Source organism: Ambystoma mexicanum, chromosome 6p (genome assembly GCF_040938575.1).
Source record: "Ambystoma mexicanum isolate Mex_15411 chromosome 6p, UKY_AmexF1_1, whole genome shotgun sequence".
Lineage (NCBI taxonomy): Eukaryota > Metazoa > Chordata > Amphibia > Caudata > Ambystomatidae > Ambystoma > Ambystoma mexicanum.
In genome coordinates, this window is record NC_090935.1 from 1,094,310,184 (window position 1) to 1,094,331,774 (window position 21,591).

The 21,591-nt window shown below is 49.0% G+C and overlaps 1 protein-coding gene across 3 annotated transcripts in view; it reads right to left on the reverse strand.

The window, feature by feature from the left end:
- Positions 1-21,591, reverse strand: part of ERCC6L2 (ERCC excision repair 6 like 2) — a 1,852,128-nt gene that overhangs the window by 929,885 nt on the left and 900,652 nt on the right. For all 3 annotated transcript variants that reach the window (XM_069625699.1, XM_069625698.1, XM_069625700.1), the window contains one exon: positions 819-890. In XM_069625699.1, the coding sequence (XP_069481800.1) occupies positions 819-890 (72 nt within the window). The remainder of the gene's footprint in view (positions 1-818; positions 891-21,591) is intronic.

Here is a 21,591-nt window from a genome sequence, read left to right on the forward strand (position 1 = left end):
AGGAGAAGTCCCGGTAGGCCTCTGAACCCTGGGCCTCTTTTGTGCAGATAGCCAGTTTATTTCCAAATGGTCTCATAGGAAAATGGTTGGGCCTGCTGAAAATCTGTAATATGGGGGCACTTTGAAAATTATTTCCAGGACCTCTTTTGTTTCCCAGTCCAGCCTGGGCTGTATATTGCCTACTGCTGTGATGAGGGTTTTTAGCTCATTTTCAGTGGAGGGAAGAGGGTGGGCACAGAATATTTTCTTTTGCAGTTCACTCTAATTTGATAAACAAGACGTCTGTTGGATTGATTTAACACTATACTAAAAAGTGGAATTATATGTTGATGGATGTCTAATCAAATACAAAGATTTACCCCCCAAAAATGGTAGGCGTTGGTTTTGGGCCAAAGCAAGTAAAAAGGTGCGGCCTCGTCGTGGGCACTAGTGATTGATTCCTTCCCCTCGCACCGATCAGTGATGCAGAATTGCATTTAAAACGCATTTAAGAGCTACCCAAGCACAATACGTTTCAGCTAGACGGCAAATATTCTTAAGCAGCTACAGCCAGCAAAATACTGTACGTGACAACAACACATTCACGATTGGTGACTGACAAGTAAAAATTAAAAGCGGCTACCTTCTTCCGCGACCGTACTGCGCATGCTCGAACAGTAGGCTGCGTGTAAAGACGCTGTTTTCTTTAGCTCAGCAGGCTGCCTTTCAAAGCCCCATTCCCATACTACTCGCGAGAAAGGAAATGTGCTTGACAGCTGCTGCGTTCCCCGCGGCCTTAGCTGCCGGGTCAAGCGTGACATGAATCATCTGGAGCTCACCTTGGTGGAAAAGGAGAAGAGAAGCACTTTGTCCTTGTTTTTCCTGAAATGATTTAAAAGCTGCTGAAGGACCTGCAAGTGAACCACAAGAAAGTAACGATGAGCCAACCCATCCAAAACGTATTGCATATAGAATACATAATCACATGCAAGGCAAATGGTACAATACATTTAGGGTTGTTCTCAATGTGTATCCGCCCACACCTCCGATAAATGTGAACACGCAATACAAGTAATTTACATTTTCAGGTGAACTTACAAATGGAAACCTTTTTTGCTAAAGGGAACATTTTTAAAAACATACAGTACGTTGTTACCTAATGTTATTGTTTAACGTCCACATACAAAAATCTGTTTCACCATTCTCAATTTCTAACTTTTTTGTAAGCATTTTTCATCCACTGGATGCTCGCCATACAGTAAAATGCTTTAAATAGGTAGTAACCTCATCGGAGGTGAAACAATGCACAGTGTGGCGCTGGCCCTTTTGAGGGCGCTCACGCGACAGAGTTTCACTCCGTCACGTGCCTCTATAAATAAACGGGGCGTTCCCGGTGGCGTCAGAGCCACCAGGGAGCCCGCACTACCAACACTGCGTCTGTGTTCAGGGGGTGGGGGGCTCACGGCGGCGGTTCTCAGAGACTGCTAACAGTGGCAACGAGCTGCGGACCATCACCTGGGACAGGCGGTAACTTTCAAGTGTGCGTGAATAAACTATTGTGAAACGCACTTCACGAAACATGCCGCAGAGAGGGGACTGATCCACGCGGTCGGTGGCCATTTTTATCAATAAGCCCTGGGAGGTCACCGCTTCATACGAAGCGGCGGTGAGCCATCCAGGCTTCATTTTTAGACACTCTTGTGGCGGACAGCCACAGGATGCAGTGACTGCATTTTGGAAGTGAATTTTTCACAGTTTCACTATTTTTCGTCGAGTGATTGGGTGTGGCGCCAGGGAAGGCCTGCTGTTTTATGTACATCCTGGGCCCACCGTGCTCATTCTTTGGGACCTCTACACTGCCTGGCATCCGCTCTGCAATATTGAGGAACACTGACTGTGGGGTTGCCATTGGCCACATCTGGTGTCTATCTACTACCTAGGAACTGCCTGCTAAAGGGGTGGTGGTGAGTTGTGGACCTGTTATTCTCTTAACATCTTGGGTGCCTGTGCGCTCGCCATCATGAGCCAAGGACAAGCTGCAGCGGCTGCACAACAACAAGCCGCCTCAGCAGTGGCCCAACAGCCGCCGCCAGTAGTACCACCAAGAACACTGCCAAAACCACATGACGCCCTACAGCAAATGCCTGAGTTTGATATCTTGGGCACACCAAGTCTGGGGCAAGGTGGAAAATGTGGATGGACAGGTTAGCAATATACTTTAGGGCCACCATGGAGACTAGTGATGATAGTAAGTTGGCCACCCTTCTGTACTGTGCTGGCCCTGCGGTACATGAGGTATTCCTGTCCCTGCAACCAACAGATGGGTCGTATGCAGAGGCCAAGGATTCTCTCCACAATCATTTTCTGCCCATGGCAAATGCAGATTATCAACGATTCCTCATGGGTGCGGCACGCCAAAAGGACGATGAGACACTAGATGTGTTTTATGGGAGGCTCCGCAGATTGGCAGTCCCCTGTGCTTGGAATGACCCCAATACGATAATAAGAAATCAACTCATCCAAGGGTGTGTGTCTGGCGAGCTGTGCCGTCAGATCCTGAGGGAGCCGGGCATCACCATTCCCCGCATCCTAGAACTGGGGAGGTTCCATGAGGTCTCTGAGTTGCGGGCGACCAGAATAGAGTCAGGAGTGCGCCCCAGAAAGGGGGAGGACACCTGTGCCATCGGCGGGGGTCGTGGGTCCAGACGCCCGTCTGGCAACCAAGGAATAAGAGGGCAGTAAGTAAACCACTCATGTCTGAAGTGTGCATTCGATCTCCCATATCCGGCAGAGTGACCAGCCATAGGAACGTCATGTGGCCGCTGTGGAGGTGCTGATCACTACGCCCGCATGTGTAGGGCCGTAACACCGACAGTTGTTCCCAGAGGGCCCGTCCGGGTCAGTTTCGTCCACCAACAGCGATCATCAAACGTGGCTCAGGTGGACCAAGGGGACGACGGCAAAGGTCTCGAGGGGGAAGAAGAAGAAGAGGAAGAAGAAGAAAACATGTTCTTCATGTCCAGTGTGGGCGTCCTGAAATCCAACTCCAAGCGACAGCCCAGGTGTAATGTCCTGGTGAATGAGGATGCAATACTGATGCTTGTGGACACTGGTGCATCAGTCAACGTAATGGGCAGGGAACATTATGACACCATGCAATCCCCACCTGGCCTGTCTGCACTGAAGGCGCGCATCTTCACATTCGGGGGAGAACAGCCAATCCCTTTGGACGGTGCATTTGTCGCAAATGTGAAGTATGGCGAGACGACAATCCGGGCCAGGTTCTGCGTTACACCAGTGAGTAACAACACCCTACTGTGCTGTGCTGCGGCAGAAGCTCTTGGCATCGTGATTTTTGCGTACTCGGTGTACCTGGACGACATCCAGGTGTTATTAAGCAAGCACTCACCTCGCTTTGAGGGCATAGGACAGATGGCTGGTGAACCTGTCCGGCTACACATAGATAAGTCCGTCCAGCCAGTGGCGCTCAAACATCGACGAGTGCCCTTCCACTTGAGAGACCTGGTGGATCAAGAACTAGATAACCTCGTCAAGCTGGACATCATCGAAAAGGTGGAGGGCCCTACCCCTTGGGTTTCTCCTATTGTGATTTCCCGGAAGCCCAAGCAGCCTGATTTGGTGAGAATCTGTGTGGACATGCGCCTGCCCAACAAGGCGATAAAGCGGGAGAGACACCTAACCCCCACTATTGACGACATCATAACTGAGCTGCAGGGTGCTAGGTTCTTTTCCAAACTGGACCACAGGGCTGGGTACCATCAAGTGGTGCTCCACCTCGAATCACGCTACATCACCACCTTCACTACTCACCGTGGGCTGTATAGATACAAAAGGCTCAGTTTTGGGGTCTCCACAGCGGCAGAGGTGTTCGAAAACATCATCAGAGGGGCCCTTGCAGACCTGGAAGGGGTACTTAATATCAGCAATGATATTCTGGTGTTCGCAAGGTCGGAGGCGGAATACCTGGCCCGTCTAGCAAAGACATTTGAGCGCATATGCTCCTTAGGACTCACATTGCACAGAGACAAGTGTGAATTTCTCAAGACCACTATAGAATTTTTCGGCTTTGTCTTCAAGGCGGATGGAGTGTCCCCTGATCCGCACAAGGTGAAAGAAATTAAGGAGGCCAGGCCGCCGGAGAACATGGCCGAGGTGAGGAGCTTTCTGGGCATGGTTACGTACTGTGGCTGGTTCATTCGGAACCTAGCATCCCGCTTTGAGCCACTGCGGACACTAACAAGGAAGGATGTAACCTGGCAGTGGGGACCGCTGGAGCAGGCTGCTTTCGGTGACATCAAGGGCGCCCTCACTGCTGAGGACACTTTGGCGTTCTTCGACCCAGCTCTACAGATGGAGATAATCATAGATGCCAGCCGCTACGGCCTTGGAGCGGTCCTCACACAGGTGGGGGTTGACCAGGAAGTCCGCCCGATTGCATATGCCAGGAAGGCGCTCTCCGAGACCGAGCAGCGGTACTCGCAAATAGAGCGGGAGGCACTGGCGGTGCTGTGGGGCTGCAGACATTTCCGCCTCTACATCCTGGGAAGGCCAGTCATGGTGGTCACAGACCATAGGCCCCTACTTCCCATACTGGCGGGCTCATCTTCCAAATCTCCGGTGAGGATAGAGCCATGGATGCTGGCGCTCCTGGATTATGGTGTGTCGCTGATCTACCGCCCAGGCAGCAACAACACTGCTGACTATCTCTCCAGGCACCCAAGAGGGGGTGATCAGCAGTCTACATGCACGGAGGAGGCGGATGAGCACATACGGCTGGTGGTCGAGGCGGCCACGCCAAATTCTGTGCAGGTAGAGGAACTGGAACAGGCATCACGGGCAGAGGAGTGTTTCGGGATACTGAAGGCAGCCATGGAACAGGGACCTGGAAAACGGTGATCCGAGTCCCTGGCCCGGAGGACACATGAGGCAAAGGTGGCCCTAGAACAGCTCTGGCGGGTTTGCGAAGAACTGTCATTCTCGGACTCGGGACTGTTGCTCACAGGGGACAGAATCGTAATCCTCCAGGCCAAAATTTAACAAATCATCGCTCTGGCTCACCAGGGACACCAAGGCGCGCCCAAAACAAAGGCTCGCCTCCGGCAGAAAGTGTGGTTCCCTGAACTAGAAAGGAGAGTGGAGGAATTCGTGGCCTCCTGTGTGTGGTGCCAGGCAGCCTCACCTGCGCAACGTGAGCCAACCATCGAGACCATTCCCAGAGGAACAAGGCCGTGGGAGGTGGTCCACGCAGACTTTGGGTCCACGACCAAGGGCACCCACTTCCTAGTGGTTGTGGACGAGTGGTCCCGATACCCAGAGGTAGAATTTGTGGAGTCTGTGGCGTTTGAAAGAGTGGTGGTAGCACTGGAGAAGATCTTTGCCACCTATGGACTGCCAAGAGTGCTGTTCTCTGACAACAGGGCCCCATTCCAGGGCGAGAGTTTTGCTGACCTCATGAAAGAGTATGGCACCCACCACAGGAAGGTCACTCCACTGTGGCCTTGTGCAAACGGTGAAGCGGAGAGGATGATGCGCACGCTGAACAAGGTCTTCCGGATTGCACAAGGAAAAGGTGAGTGCCTACAAAGGGCACTATATGTGTTCCTGTGAGGGTACAGGGCCACTCCACACTCATCCACAGGAGTGGCGCCAGCAGAGGCACTGTTCCAGCGTTGCCCAAGGGACATAATACCGGAGGTGGGAGAGAGAGAACCGGCCGTCATCAACAATGACCAGGTGGAGGAGGAGAGAAGGGCACGGACAGAGATGGAAAACGCCCGGAGAGGTCCAAGATCACCAAGGCTCGCCCCGGGCGATGAAGTGCTGGTGAGAAACTGTCAGCCGCAAGGCAAGTTATCCCTCCCCTCTGAGCCCGCTCCATTAGACGTGGTGGCGGTCAAAGGGTCCATGGTGACCGCGTCTGATGGAACAGCATCGGTCACCAGGAATGCCAGCTTCTTTAAGAGACTGGGTGAGCCAAGGGCAGAGACTATGGTGGACATGGACCTGGGACATGCCATCCAGGTGGAGTCCCCAACCCGCGAGGTGCAGGGTGAAGGAACACCGGTCAGAGAGACAGGCAGGAGGTACACCTTGAGGACAGGGCGATGGAAACCTGCCCTTCTTACGGACTACGTGAGGGCTGTTGTGTGATAAAGACTCCCGTGCAGGTGGAATATGGTGCCAGCAGGGGATCCAGTGCGGGTACCATTAAACGAGGGTGCCTGGGGGTTGTTGGTATTGTATGCTGTGATGTTTAGTAGTTAAGTCCTCCTTTTCAGTTTGTTGTTATGGAAAAGGAGGAGTGTGGCGCTGGCCCTTTAAGGGCGCGCACGCGACAGAGTGACCTTTCACTCCATCGCGTGCCTCTATAAATAAACGGGGCGTTCCCGGCGGCGTCAGAGCAACCGGGGAGCCAGCACTACCAACACTGCGTCTGTGCTAAGGGAGTGGGGGCTCACGGGGCGGCGGTTCTCAGAGACTGCTAACTCACGATACTGATTTAGCTGCTACGGTGCAAAATAAAAATGTAGCATTTTTAGGTTTTGGCTCACCTAGTGTGACTAAAAACGAACGGGTTCATGAATGGAGACATATATGCCATAACCGTGGCCATGACTGCACACATGTAGCGTTGCAGGTATTAGAGTTGTGCGGCACAATTTGAAATGGACATCTAAGGTTGTTTGCATACAGTGAATATTCTGGCAGGATAATGCCAGGGATGGACTGCTGGCCTCATCCCGCAGGGTTAGTGTGGGTCAGAAGGGCATAAAAGCTGTATAGCGCACAACAAGACAGCGTGCGGAGCTGAGGTGTGCAGAGGCATGTCGGGGTAGGCCTTTTCGGGAGGGAAAAGAGTACATGGAAATCGTGTGACTGGTGGACATGAGGTTCAAGGTATCCAGCTGGTGTTATAGGGAAAAGAAGTGAGAGCAACCTGATTCTGCCAGCAGGTTGAGCCCAGCATTACATTCCACCTTCTGCTTTACCCAACCGGTAGGAACGGCCTAGATCCGATTTGGAGAGGCCTGCAATAAACTGTGGTATTGACGTTTTCAAAGTTATCCCACTTTATGTCTCCTTTTCGCAGAGATGGAAGTGTACTATAAATCACTGGTACCCGTACCACTAGTTAGTTTGCTTTTTACAGAGCATGCCTTTAGTTCAAAGGCTCAAGAAACGCACCCTTGATGCCTTTTCTCTCTCTTGAGCCAAATACAGAATTTGGCTCAGGCCGGACATTAAAACACTGCCTGCTTCCCAAATCGCAGCTAGGCAGACACACACGCAAAGCGTCCTGGCTCTGCGGGTCGTTAAGGGGCCCAGGTTGCAAACATTTCTTTTATCAGTGGCAGAGCCTTTCATATGCATGATGGGACATTTCTAACTCAAAGAGCTCGCAAAGCACCAGGCAGTTAAAGTGAGCAACACAAAGCGCCCATTTAAAGATTTGTTTATATCCATGATGTCTATCTTGACATGCAAAAAAAGAAAGTTACTTTAAGACACTAATCAAACGTTTGTAACATCATGAATAACAACGACCTGAAAGTTTGCAACAAATAATCTGCATATATATCTTCATTTATTGCAGAGGCACCACCAAGGGGTGGCCAAGGGGGGAGCATGGCCACCCTTATAAAAACTCTTGCTCTCCCCCTTCTCCCCCCCCCCACCGGCTTGCCTGCCTCTTAAGAGTCAATGAATTTCAGTTATGTGTTTGTTTTGGTGTGTCAACCCAAGATTTCCAGTGACCTCATCAGGCCACCCATATTAAAAATGTCTGGGTGTGCCACCGGTTTATTAGACAACTTCTTTTAGTACATGTCTCAAATCACAGAGTACAATAGGGTTAAGTAGACTGTCTAGCTTGGCATTATCTTGCATTCCGGGACTTATAGTTTACAATTCAGGATGTGAAAATTAAAGTCACAATGATATTCTTTTGGCTTAACATATTGCTACAGGGATTTACGTGTTATGCGGCTTTATTATGTAATTAGTGTTTTTTGTAAGTAAACACTATAAGACATAACTGTAGACCTTGGAATCCAACAATTTGTGCCAAAGTTCTGATCCTGGGTTCTCCCACCCGACACCAACCATCCTACTCGCTCCTTTTTGGATGCACTAGTTCCTTTTTTTCCCCTTCCACCACTGCCTTTTCGGATATTTCCTTTGCTCAACGGCTGACCATGCATAGGCAGTGGTCTCTTCACCATATGAGAGTCTATTTCAATAAACTAAAATGTTAAATAGTTCACACTTTTATACTGTAATGTGTAAAGTATCTGAAAGTATCAGTCAGGGAGCTGTCAGCTGTTCCATCCATATTCTGCTTTCAGCTATGAAAAAAGACCCAACGAAATCGGAGGTTTCCCCTACATATGGCACCAGCTTCAATTATATATATCCAGCATCTACTATTACACGACCTTTGAACGCCTGCTCTGTTAATTTACACAAAGTAAGGCTTCCCGTCCAGATGCAGCAAATTCAATATCTCATAAAAAAAAAAAAAAACATATCTGTAGTGGCGAATACAAATGTGATCCAATGTATTGGCCCCCCCAATGTATATCTCAGAACCTTATTCCACAGCTCAATTGACTCGCTACCTTGCATATCATTTTATCTGCTTCAGATGTTTCAATCGCCATTCGTCTGTTCCTCTCCATGCGGAGGTCAATGCAAATGGGCTCAAAATGAGGGTTCATCATTTGCTTTTTCACTGTTAGTAGGACCTCCACACACCTAATCTTCAGCATCTATTCAGATATTCTTCCGTCAATACGCAATCAGCCTCATTTATTTTCTATTGGTTTTACAGCATTGGACTAACTTCGTATTGAGGGTTGCCCATATCCGCAACTGATGTTTGGTCATTCTGAGTGACACCTTACGTGTTTTCTGACCCAAATCTTGTTTGCATTTACTTACTGGGAATGAAAAGCGTTTCACCAAAAAACGATGAAGACAGGGCATATTGATGGCCGAAGCTGGTGATGAGCCTGAAATTCAGTCTGCACATTAGAGGGAAATACCCTCATGCCTATTCATAATACTGTAACCTGCCTGCTTCACCTAAGGTAATGGTATCACCCCGGTACTGTGCATACCGTCACTGCGCTTATGAAAATACCGCATTTTTTACAACAAATTCATGCGAAAATCTAGATGGGGTGGGGTACTCATTAAAGTGGGGGTGATGAAAGGGGGGCTGCAAAGGGTCTCCCCCTGCATTTCTTTTGCAAAAATTTGGTAAAAATTTGGCATTTCCAGGAGGTGCTGTGGAGCGGCGCACCTCTCCTGAGCTCCGTGCAGAGTGTGGCCCCATATATATTAGTCTCTGTTTGATTACTACTTTAATGAGATCCGAGATCACACGCATGATAAATAAGATGCTGTGCATCTGCGGTCCTGATTGCGACTCGAGACACGCTCTTGTGCCATAGAAACCGGCGTGTTTCTCAGCGTGGTGTTGAGCGGCCTGCCTCTGTTCTCAAGAGCTGGGGAGGAGATAGGCGAGGCCGGTGTGATAAAGCCTGGCGTGATGGGCGGACTCTGTCCCGAGGAATGGGGGCCTGCAACTGGCGGTGAGAGGCGGCAGTGAACGCTGCACTTTTGCAGGAGAGTAGTGGCCGGTCGGCAGGTGTTTTTTTGCCTTCCCACGGCTCACCGTCATTGGGTGTGGCAGGCGGAGTGGTGCTGTGAGGACAGCCGTAGTGGGGAGGTGCAGTGACACGGCCTGGCTGACGGGCGGGCTCTGACCCGCTTGCTGAAAACTGGCGATACTGCAATGAAAGGGATCACGATAGTACGAGACAGAGATGACAGAGCAGACCTTGGGCGGTCCCTCGCAGACAGACCAGACCGATGGAGCGACCGCTAATTGCAGGATTACAGCCTTGGTGGAATAACTCAGTCGCTCCAGCACGACCTCTGCAGTTCTTAAAGGATACGTATTCATAATCTCCAGGTGGGCATAATGATGCAACCAGCAGAATGACTGATGATGTCGAGTTGTATATAAGTATATTGGTGGTGGTTGCAACGACTGATGTACTTAGAGACCTTTCAGCGCAGTCGGTGAGGCCAAGTACTGTGAACACCTTTGTCTGTGATGGCTACATAAGACTGGTGTGGTTAACCACTGTGCTTGCTTGGAGGTGGGTCCCTAGTTGTGCTCACTCCATGGGCAATTGTGACACTGATTCCATTACTTGTTGAGATGACGAAGGGCGCTGGGTCCATAAAGGAGGGAGCCATGGACCGTTACACCACACAGGCTCCGAAAACCACCAGTGCAAGAACAAAGATGCCCCCCTGGGGGTAGGGGAGGCCTCCCGGTTGAAGAACACACCGGATTTACATCATATACTTGATAGTATACAAGGATTTGCATCGGTCAATACTAAGTTGGATGAAATCACGACTAATGTCCCCAATATACGGACTCCGCTTGAGAGAGAAACACAGCGCATCACAGAGGCAGAAGGGTTGATCAACAAAGTGGAAGACTGTATGGAGTCACTACAGGCAGCGGCGACCACACTTACAAGTGACATGAGGCAGGAAGTCAAAATGTGAAGATTTAGAATCAAGATCTAGAAGGAATAATGTGTGCATTATTGGAGTCCCAGAAGACACGTTCAAGGGAAATGTGGAGAAAGCGGTTGAAGACCTGCTACGGGAACTACTGGGTGACTGGGTGGTCACCACACTTTTTAGTTGAATGCTCAAACAGGGCGTTAATGGCTAAGCCTAAAACCGGTGGCTACCTCACCCTATCATAGCAAGAATAATGAACTATCGGGACAGGGACCTGATTTTACGGGCTACGAGGGTCAAGAAAGTGCTACAAATGGGTTCAAGTACTGTGCATATATACCCAGACTACATTGCATGTTCTTGGGTGTTAAGAAGTTGCTACGTGAGAGAAATACACCGTACGCCATGATGTTTCCGGCGCGCCTTAAGATCCAATTTAACAAGTCGTCCTACTTTTTCACAGTCCCTGAAGAGGCAGTGCCTTTCATCAAAGCTCAGATTCCACTTCCAGCTGGGTGCAAGGTGTCCCACTTGAACAAAGGAAGTGAGCAGCGCAGAACTAAACAGTGATGTTTTTGTTGGTTATGCTACTGTTGAATTGCGTCTAAATGGTAACAACTAAGTTCGGAGAACAAAACTTCTTATTATGGAATTTATGTACTTTCAGGTACCCACTCTGTGGCTGGGACAGCTGCACCCCATGCAGGTGCCAATTGTTGATAGGGGGGTGGGTGTCTCAAGGCCAGAGTTTGGGGGGCTTTGTGGGAGGGAGTGGGAATGCTGGGGGGTTCAGTTGGGGGCTGTGTTCATGTTACTAAAAAAACAGCACTGTGACAAAGTTGCAGCAAGGAGAGAGGAAGCATGTATACTTGGGCATACACTATTGTCTCAGAGCTGTATTTATGGCACATGCCACCAAATTGAAGCCTGATTTTACACGGTTGTTCTGGAATATCCAGATGTTGGGGAATCATATGTAACATTGTGGTATATCCCAACAGAAAAGGGGCTAAAGTACTATTCCTTCAAGAGAGACACATGATGAAGCAACAAGTCGAGCAGTTTGCTAATGGGTGGGAGAGTCACAGATATTACACCTCGTACTCCACTAGAGCCAGAGGGGTAATGATACTGATACACCGCTCACTACAATTCACTTAAACACCAAAACTGATAGTGAAGGGTGATGTGTTGGTTCATGGAATACTGTGTGGGAGGGAAGTCCTCTTGGTAAATGTTTATGGAACCAACATTAATGATCTCAAATTTTACGAGAGGGTGTTTAATTTGTGTTTAAAATATTCTATGGCCTTGTTGATATGTGGGGGCGACCCGAACACGATACTGTGCACAAAGATGGATTGCACGTCAGATGCGCATAGGGGGAATCACAAAAGCAGTTTGTGTCATAAATATCCACATGCTGGATTTAGATCTGATCGATGTATGGAGGGCGTTGCATATGAAGGAGAGGAGCTACACGTATTACTCATCAGTGCACGGCATGCATTCAAGGATTGATGTCTGGCTGATATCTGAAACTTTAGTGACAGAGACAATGGATTGTCAGATTCTCCCTCGTACATTTTCCGACCATTCCCCAATGTTCTCATCATTACACCTAGAAAAGGGTATTTGGAGTCTGCGTCCGTGGCGCTTTAAACCAGCAGCATTGCAAGACCCTATGTTTACCACTAATGCGCCGAAACAGATAGCACTGTATTTTGAAACCAATGAGGGGTCAGTGGAATCGACTGCTGTGTTGTGTCAGGCGTTTAAGGCTCATTGAAGGGGTATTATTTTGTCTACAGAATTTGGTGTACTGAAACCTATTAGAGGAGAACTGTTGAGCTGTGAGGCTACACTCTCAGGACTACAACAAAAATATGCAATAAACCCGACTCCTCAGCTTAGGCACGATATGAAAGTTGGGTTGGATGAATTCAGGGAGTCTGCAGACAAAGAACTGCAGTATATGCATCAGCCAATGGTAGCAAGACGCTACGGGGAAGCAGATAGGCCAGGAAGATTATTAGCCCGCACCTCATGAAAAGAGGGGGATGACAAATATTCCATGCATAGTTGACACTGATGGACGCACAGCACATACAGACGATGATATAAATGCGGTGTTCCACCGGTTTTATACTTCGCTTTACTCGCCCCAAGGTGCAACAACCAAAGCCGAGATTGCCCACTATCTGAGTAAGATTCAGACAACTTTATTATCAGATGAGACCAGGGAATCACTAGAAACTTCACTGACATTGGATGAAATTAAGGAAAGCTATAATCGACTTACCCAAAGGGAAAGCCCCGTGGTCGGATGGCTTTGGGGCTGAGTTATATGAAGAGTTTAGGGACATATTAGCCCCTTACTTGTTGAAGGTGTGGGAGGAAGCTCTCGTATCCGGGATATTTCCAGAGACTATGCACGAGGCAATTATTATTCTACTCTTGCAACCCGAACAAGAGGTTACGTAGTGTGGGTCTTAGAGAACTCTGTCACTCAAATATAGATGCAAAAATGTTCGCCAAGGCGATCGCTACCCAACTCTCTACAGGGATGCCACACATGGTTCATAGTGATTAGTCTGGTTTTATACCGGGCAGGCTGACAGCAGCAACTATAAGGAGGTTTTATAACATGCTAGCGAGGATCCCCAAGGAGAATCAGGCTGTCGCAGTGGCGCGAGATACACAGAAGGCCTTCAACACTGTCTCTTGGCCTTTTCTCTTACAGGTGTTCCTCAACTACGGGTTTGGCCCATTTCTCACCTCATGTATACGCCTGCTATATGTGCAACCATTTGCTCGCATTTGTACAAACAGTAGGTGTTCCCCTGCAGTGGTGTTGGGCGCTGGTATGAGGCAGGGCCGCTCTTTTTCGCCGTTGCTGTTTGCATTAGTGATTGATCCATTGGCAAATCTGATTAGGGGCGGTTTCTTGGGGCCCGCCTACTGTTGTAGGAGAGGCCTGAAGTCATTTCGCTATATGCGGATGACATACTGTTGTACATTAGAGACCCAGAGCTACATTTATCTGGGGTGTGTGAGGCAGTGGTGGAGTTTGGTAGGCATTCTGGGTTACATTTAAACTCGTCTAAATCTGAGGTGTTCCCAATGATGGAGGTTGCACGCAAACCGACAAGTATGGCAGGTATCACTTGGGCAGCGCAGGACTTTCGGTACTTGGGGATAAGAGTTCCCCATACAAAAGCCTTGACTTATGAGCTAAATTACAGCGCCTATTTGGTAAAGCTGAGGACAAAACTGAAGAGGTGTGGTCATATTCCATTGTCTCTGACGGGGATACTGGCTCTGATAAAAAATGTTATCTTGCCCAAACTGTTATATTACTTTCATAATATTCCAATGTGGCCTGGTAGAGCATTCTTCTCCGAACTCGCGGGTATGTGCTCTTCGTTTGTTTGGGCAGAGAGATCAGTGCATATGACGTGGGCATGGCTGATTCAACCATATGAGAGATGGGGTTTAGCAGCTCCAGAGTTGAAACTATGTTTTATAGTGGCATAGCTTAATTACGCAACATACTGGGCAGAGGACGAGCGGGACATACCTCTTGTCTGGCTGGAAAGACTTCAGATAGGCTCCCCCCCAGCTATTCTGCTGCTGGCGGGCAAAACACACATGTTCTAGACCTGGTTGGGGCAACAAGGGACGATTGGGTTAGACTTAACAAGAAGGCGCAGGTATTGCACCCATACAATAGGAACCTACCGCTCTGGGGAATGACAGAGGTGAAACTCACTACTGATAAATCTATAAAAAGAATATGGAAGGATGCAGGGATTCTAGAGAGGATGCAATATTGGCACATAAGGTCGCCTATTGCGCAGCACTGCCTTAGTTCCGGCTGCACCTAGTTCACATGCTTGCTTTAAGTATATTCTATCACAAGGGGGAGGTAAAGAGAGTATTTTGAGTCTATATAAACTAGCGCAGACAATGATAAGGGGTGAAGGACCAGACAATAGACTGAAATGGTCCAGTAACCTGGAGATTGAGATCTCTGAGGCAATGTGGACAGATCAATGTCAATGATATAAGGGGTGTCACTTAATTCTAGGCTCCTCTTTATTCACTTTAACATTGTAAACAGATTACACTACACTCCTTTTACATTGTCTAGGTTTGATTCATCTGGAGTAAAGACATGTCCAAGATGTTGTAGCATGGATGCTGATATTGTACAGATGCTGTGGGTCAGGCTCAAACTAGAGAAATATTGAAGTGGGGTTAGGGGTGCATTAGATCATATCCTTGGCCAAGAGTTACACCTGTCGACTGTGTAATGTCTTTTGGGATATACTGAGAACATGAGGAAGGTACACAGTAAATTGTTAAATCTGTGTTTATTAATAGTTAAAAGAAGTATTGTACAATGCTGGACATGGAAGTGTGGGATATTTTGACCCACTCAGATGTGCCTCGCTACATCACTTTACTGTAATGGTGAAAGAAACAGCCCAAAATGACAGCGCTGACTCCTGTGCGCGCCAAGATCTTTAAAACTGTGTTTGTGTCACAACCAGAAAATGGCTGCCCACCCCCTGCCACACACAGTTCTGGTGGGGTTGATACAAAGTCCTCACTGCAGGAGTATGCCACTGGGCTCTGCAACATTTTACATGGAGCAAAGTGAATGAAGCAGCATCATTGTGCTGAAAACCCAAAAATGCCTTTTAAAATGACACTTTCCCAAGCAGCACTTTCCCCCTAAAAAGTGCTGCTTGGCACTAAATGCATCATATTCTCATAAACCACTGTGATTATAAATAAATACAAATAATAAAAAAAATATACACACATATATATATATATATATATATGATACATTACTCACCGTAATCATATTTCTGATGCTTGTATCTGCTTAGATTCACATGCTGTGCATAGGCCGACATCTAGTGGAAGCTTCGGAGTATTACAGTTTGTTTTTCGAAACTCGAAAATGGGCGTCGACACAGGGCGTGCCAGTAATACTATCCCTAGTGTGACGTCCACTGTACCCATGATCCCTCACGCGTGTAGGACCCTCAGATTGTATTTTTTCTGACATGAGGTAGCATGAGGAGAAGCGTGAGTACAGATGATCCAAGCAGATATAAAGAAAGGTAAGACTACAAGCATCCATGCGCCTTCTCTCAGAGGGGAGGAAGGGTGGGTCGCATGTGAATCTAAGCAGATACAAGCATCAGAAATACGATTACGGTGAGTAATGTATCCCTTCTGAGGCTTGTGGAATCTGCTTAGATCACATGCTGTGCATAGATTAGCGAGCAGTACCTGAAGAAGGAGGTGCGATGTGAGAAGGGTCATGAGCCAATAAATGTCTTAGAACCGCTTGTCCCACTTGGGTATCTGTCTTGGAATGGGTGTCAATGCAGTAGTGCTGAGTAAAAGTGTGAATAGAGCTCCAAGTAGCTGCTTTGCAAATGGTGTCAAGGGGGACATTTGCAATGAAAGCCAGAGTGGCCCCAATGCCTCTTGTAGAGTGGGCTCATGGTGTGAAAGGCAGAGTTTTTTCAGAAAGGGAGTAACACAGCTGGATACAGTTAATAATCCACTTAGAGATGGCACCTTTAGAGACGCGATCCCCCTCTCTGCCTGTAGCTACGGAGACAAACAGTTGGTCTGTTTTCCTTAGCGGTCCGGTCTTGTTTACATAGTAGAGGACCGCCCTACGCACATCTAGGGTGTGTAGTTTCACCTCAGCCGAGCTCTGTGGGTCTTGGAAGAAAGCTGGAAGCTCGATGGACTGGTTCACGTGGAATTTAGAAATAAACTTAGGTGAGAACCTAGGGTGTGCGTAAAACCAGTTTACTTTATGGACAGTAAAGAAAGGATCTTGCACTGACAGAGCCTGAATTTCACTGACCCTTCTTATAGATGTAATAGCTACTAAGAAAGCCGTTTTATAAGTCAGGTGTTTGAGACTGCTTTTATGCATGGGCTCGAATGGGGGGCCCATGAGTTTAGATAGCACCACGTTAAGGTCCCACCCTGGTGTTGGGTTAGAAATAGGAAGGTAAAGTCTGTTTACTCCTTCCATGAAGGCTTTAACTACTGGTACTTTCCACCACGACACCTCGTTATGGGAAATGGTGTATGCCGACAGGGCTGCCAGGTGTACCTTCAGTGAGTTAAAGACCAGTCCTGCATCCAGCAGGTGGAGCATATATGTAACAATAGTGGAAGGAGTGCAATCAACTGGGTTGATTTGTTTATTCTGGCACAGAAAACGAATCTCTTCCATTTGTCAAAGTAGCAGTGCCTCGTGTTTGGCGTCCTAGCTTCTTTTAGGATGTCCATACACCTCTGAGGTAAATTGAGATGTCCGAACTCTATGACCTCAGGAGCTATGCTGCCAGGTTCATTGAGTTGAGGATGCACTGTTTGACCTTGGTGCTGGGACAGTAGGTTGTACCAGGCCAGAAGTTGGATCGGTTCGCACACGGCTAATCTGCGTAAGTGTGGGAACCACGGTTGTCTCGCCCACATGGGAGCAACCAGGACGAGCGTCATCGACTCTCTGTTCATCTTGTTGACCACCTTCCTGATGAGAGGAGTTGGTGGAAAAGCGTACGCAAACATCCCTGACCAGTTCATCCACAGGGCGTTCCCCCGGGAGTCTGGTTGGGGGAACCTGGATGCAAATCCTGGGCATTGTCTGTTTTCGCTTGTGGCGAATTGGTTTGCAGTGGTGGAAACCCACATGAGAGAAGATATCTTCTACGATTTCTCTGTGTAGACACCATTCGTGTTCCTCTGGGAGGGGTCTCTGCTTAGAGCATCCGCTACAGAATTGAGAACCCCTGGAACATGTTGCGATGACAGGAAGATGTTCCGTCCGAGTGCCCATATCCACATTTTCTGGGCAAGCTTGGACAGATTTTGCGAACGAGTCCCTCCTTGCTTGTTCAGGTAAAACATGGCACTGACAGATTTAGCAGGTAGGGCTCGAACGCTTGAAGCGCTCTGAATACTGCCAGAAGCTCTAGCAGATTGATGTGATTCTTGGCCACTGAGTGAGACCAGAGACCCTGAGCTGTGTGGTGGAGATGGTGAGCTGCCCCACCCTGTCAGGCATGCATCGGTTGTGACTACCGTCTGTATCTCGGGATCGTAAAAGTGTTTCCCCTTGGACAGATTTTCTCTTGTGCACCAGTTTAGGCTTTGTACAAGTGTTGGCGAAACGACCACTAGATCGTCCCACTGACCACTTGCCTGAGACCACTGTTTCACCAACCATTCCTGCATGGGACGCATGCGCAGGCGCGCGTGGGGGACCAGGTAAATACATGACGCCATCATGCCCAGCAACCGCATTGCTTTGCGTACCGTTATCTGGCGTCCGGACTGATATTGCAGAATTTGCAGCAGTATATTCCAAATTCTTTCCTCTGAAGGAAGGGTCAACCCCTCTTGAGTGTCTAGGATAGCTCCTAGGAACAGTTTGGAAGTGCTTGGCACCAGACTTGACTTTTTCTCATATATTGAGAAGCCCAATTCGAAGAGGAGGTCGATTGTCCTTTGAATGTTTGTTCTGCAAATGACTGTGGTCTCCCCCATGATGAGCTAGTCGTCCAGGTAAGGGTACACCGGGATTGCCTCCCTGTGTAGGTGTGCTGCCGCCACCACCAGTACCTTGGTGAATACCCTTGGAGCCAAAGCTATCCCGAAGGGTAGTACCTTGAACTGGTAGTGCCGGCTGTCCACCTTGAAGCGCAAGTACTTTCTGTGCGCTGGGAACATGGAAATATGAAAATAGGCATCTTTCATGTCCAATGTTGCCATGTCATCCCCCTTTTTTAGGAGGGGGATTACCTCTTGGAGAGTAGTCATGCGAAGTTTTTGGGGCTTGACATACTTGTTTGCAGGCCGTAAGTCCAATACTGGGCGCATTGTCAAATCTTTTTTTGGCACAAGGAAGTAAGTTGAATAAATACCCTTCTTTACCTGGTGTCCCGGGACGAGTTCTATCGCGTCCTTTGCTAGCAGATTGACGATCTCCTCGAGGAGGATCTTCTGGTGTTCCAAAGAATGTATTCTTTGTCGTGGAGGATGGTTCCGGGGACGCTCTAACAGTTCTATGCAGTACCCAGCGGATACTGTGGACAGCACCTATCTGTCTGATGTGATCCCTTCCCAAACTTGGGTGAAGTTGGAAATGCATCCCCCTACTAGGGTTGCGTGAGAAGGGACCCTGAACGGAGCGTCACTGTTTTGGTGGAGGCGTGCCGCCTCCTTTACTGGGACTGCCTCTACCCTTACCACGTCCTCTTTTATTACCTCTGCCGTAACCCTGGGTAGACTGTTGGTTATTATTGTTCCACGGTGTACCCTGCCCCTGGGAATAGTTAGATCCCCTCTGGGAATGTTGGCCACGTGGGCGACGAAAATTGCCATTCCCTCTTTGATTAGGGGGTTTGTTGGTTAGTTGGCCTAGGGATTTGAGTGTCTCATATTCGTCCTTGGCATTTTTCAGCGCGTCCTCGACCGCCTTACCAAACAACAGATCCGGCTCCACCGGTTTATCTAACAAAGATGTTTGGGTTTCAGCTTTGAATCCAGACTGCCGTAACCAAGCGTGTCTCTTGATAACAGTTCCTTCTGCTATCAATCTGCCGGCGTTATCCGCGGCATCAAAGGTTGCTTTTAAAATGCAACCAGACACGGCTCTTCCCTCTGCAGCATCTCGTGCCAACTGGCTCTTTAAGGGTTCTGGGGCGGAGTCTATGAGTGCCGCGACTTCTTCCCACTGAAGGCAGTTGAAGCTGGCCAACAGGGTGGTGGAGTTGGCAATCCTTGCCTGGTAGGCGGAAGTGGAGGCTACTTTCCTGCCCAAACCATACAGTTCCTTGCTCTCCTTGTCGGGAGGAGTTTCGGACGATAAGGGTGTTCCAGCCCTCTTACTGGTGTTAGTAACAACCAGGGAGTCCGGTTTCAGATGCCCCCTTATATACAGTGGGTCTGATTGGGCTGCCCTGAAAAGTTTCTCAATCCTGGGGTTCACTGCCCTGTGAGGTTAGGATTTAAAAGTGAAGGGTCTATTCTCCTCTGAATAGACGTCAGGATAGGGATGGCCTGAGCAACAGGCCTCCTTTCTCCCACTAACTCTTCTGCGAAGTCCCTCTCCTCTTGAGCAGCCTGTGTGTCAATGTGGAAATGTTCTGCCGCTCGGGACAGAACTTCATTCAGGAGAGGTTGATTGTCGACAGGGGAGTCGGTAATCGGGGGTTCTTTCTCTACCGGGGAATCTACTCTGTAGGTCTCTGGGTCTTCCTCTTCCTCTTGGTACTCATCATCCCCATAGTAGCCCGTACCAGTTTGCTCTTCCAACATGCCCAAATCTGGATCCTCACAAAAGGATGTATCCCCTTGATATTGGGAGTAAGGCTGTATATAGAAGGGGTCCGAAGACCGTGTTGGTGCTTCAAACCGGGACTTCTTACTTGGAGGTATTGGATCCTTAGAGCCTGAGGGTGCTGACCCGTCTGGAGTATAGGAGAGAATGTGTTCAGGGTTTTTTGTGTAAAAATCTGCCAATGAAGACATCCTTGACATAACCCTGTCTATGTCATCACTAGACCATTCTCTAGAACTGGGAATGATCTTTTCTGGGGCTTTCTCTGCCTTATCCTGACTAGACTTACTGGTTTTAGCAGGTGTCCTTGGGATAACAGAGGACTGGGACTTGTCTGTTAATGTGGAATGGGAAGTTTTTGAGGTGTGTGAGGAGGCTGAGACTGCTTCCTCTGTTGTTTTCCCTCCCCCCCATGGGCGGAAGAGTTTTCCCTGTTTTTTTGCCGCTCCGGAGCCTTCCGACACCTGGCGTCGAGGTTCGGGGGTAGTGTCCCTATCTTTAGAACATGGAGGTAGGGACTCGGGAGCCGCCGTTACACGGTCTGCGGGCGCCGACTCCTGGAGTGCGGTCTGGGGATGGAAGTCGGCTTCGTCTTCAGACGATCGAACCTCAGTTACCTTGGGGAGCGAGGCACTCTTGGCAACAGTGGATGATTGCCTGGAGTCATGCGGCGATCTACACGAGAACGCCCAGAGGAAACCGATTCAGACTGTTCTCTATATGCCTCTTTCCGAGAACTTGACGTGCGCGTCGAGTCTCGGTTGGACTTCATGTGCTTTTTGGAAGTGCTGTGGGTAGCGCTTGTGTCGCCGGGGGTCTTCCCCATAGCCGCCCTGCCGGACGACCTTCCGAGGTCGGGGACTGGCGCTCGGCTGTCTCTTAACGCCACGTTGCCCTCGCCGTCTGAAAGCACGGCGTCGCTGCCATCGCTGAAGGCGCCCGCCACTGCCATGGCCTCCTGACGCCTGGCGTGGTGGGCCCAACGCTTGATCTAACGGTCCTTAAGTGTTTTCGGTTTAAACCTACTACACGCTCTGCAGTTCACCTCGGGGTGGTCCCTCGGCAAGCAGAGATTGCATGTGGCGTGCCTGTCGACCCAAGGGTACTTGCGGTTGCACTTGGGGCAGAATTGGAAAGGGGTACCCTCCATACACACCTTGTGGCAGCGGGCTAGTAAGTGTAGGAATATATAAGAATGTGCCTATATACCAAAAGAGTGTAGAGTATGTCCACCCCCCACTCTCCCTACTTGCAGGGCCGAGGCCAGAGGCCTTCCAGGGCCCGGGCCAAGGCTGGAGACCTTCCGAGGCCCAAATCCGTCGTGCAGCTGTCGACGGTCGAATTCTTCTCCGGGCCGGCGTCAAGTGTGGAAGTTCGGTGACTCGACGTTGGGGTGGAGAAGTGGGTAAATATAACAATATTTAGCAAAAGTATGGCTAAGGCCAGGGAACTCAGCGAAATGCTACCGACCAGTATGGCGGAAAAAAACAATCATAGGGTCCTACACGCGTGAGGGATCATGGGTACAGTGGACGTCACACTAGGGATAGGATTACTGGCACGCCATGTGTCGATGCCCATTTTTGAGTTTCGAAAAACAAACTGTAAAACTCTGCAGCTTTCACTAGATGTCGGCCTATGCACAGCAT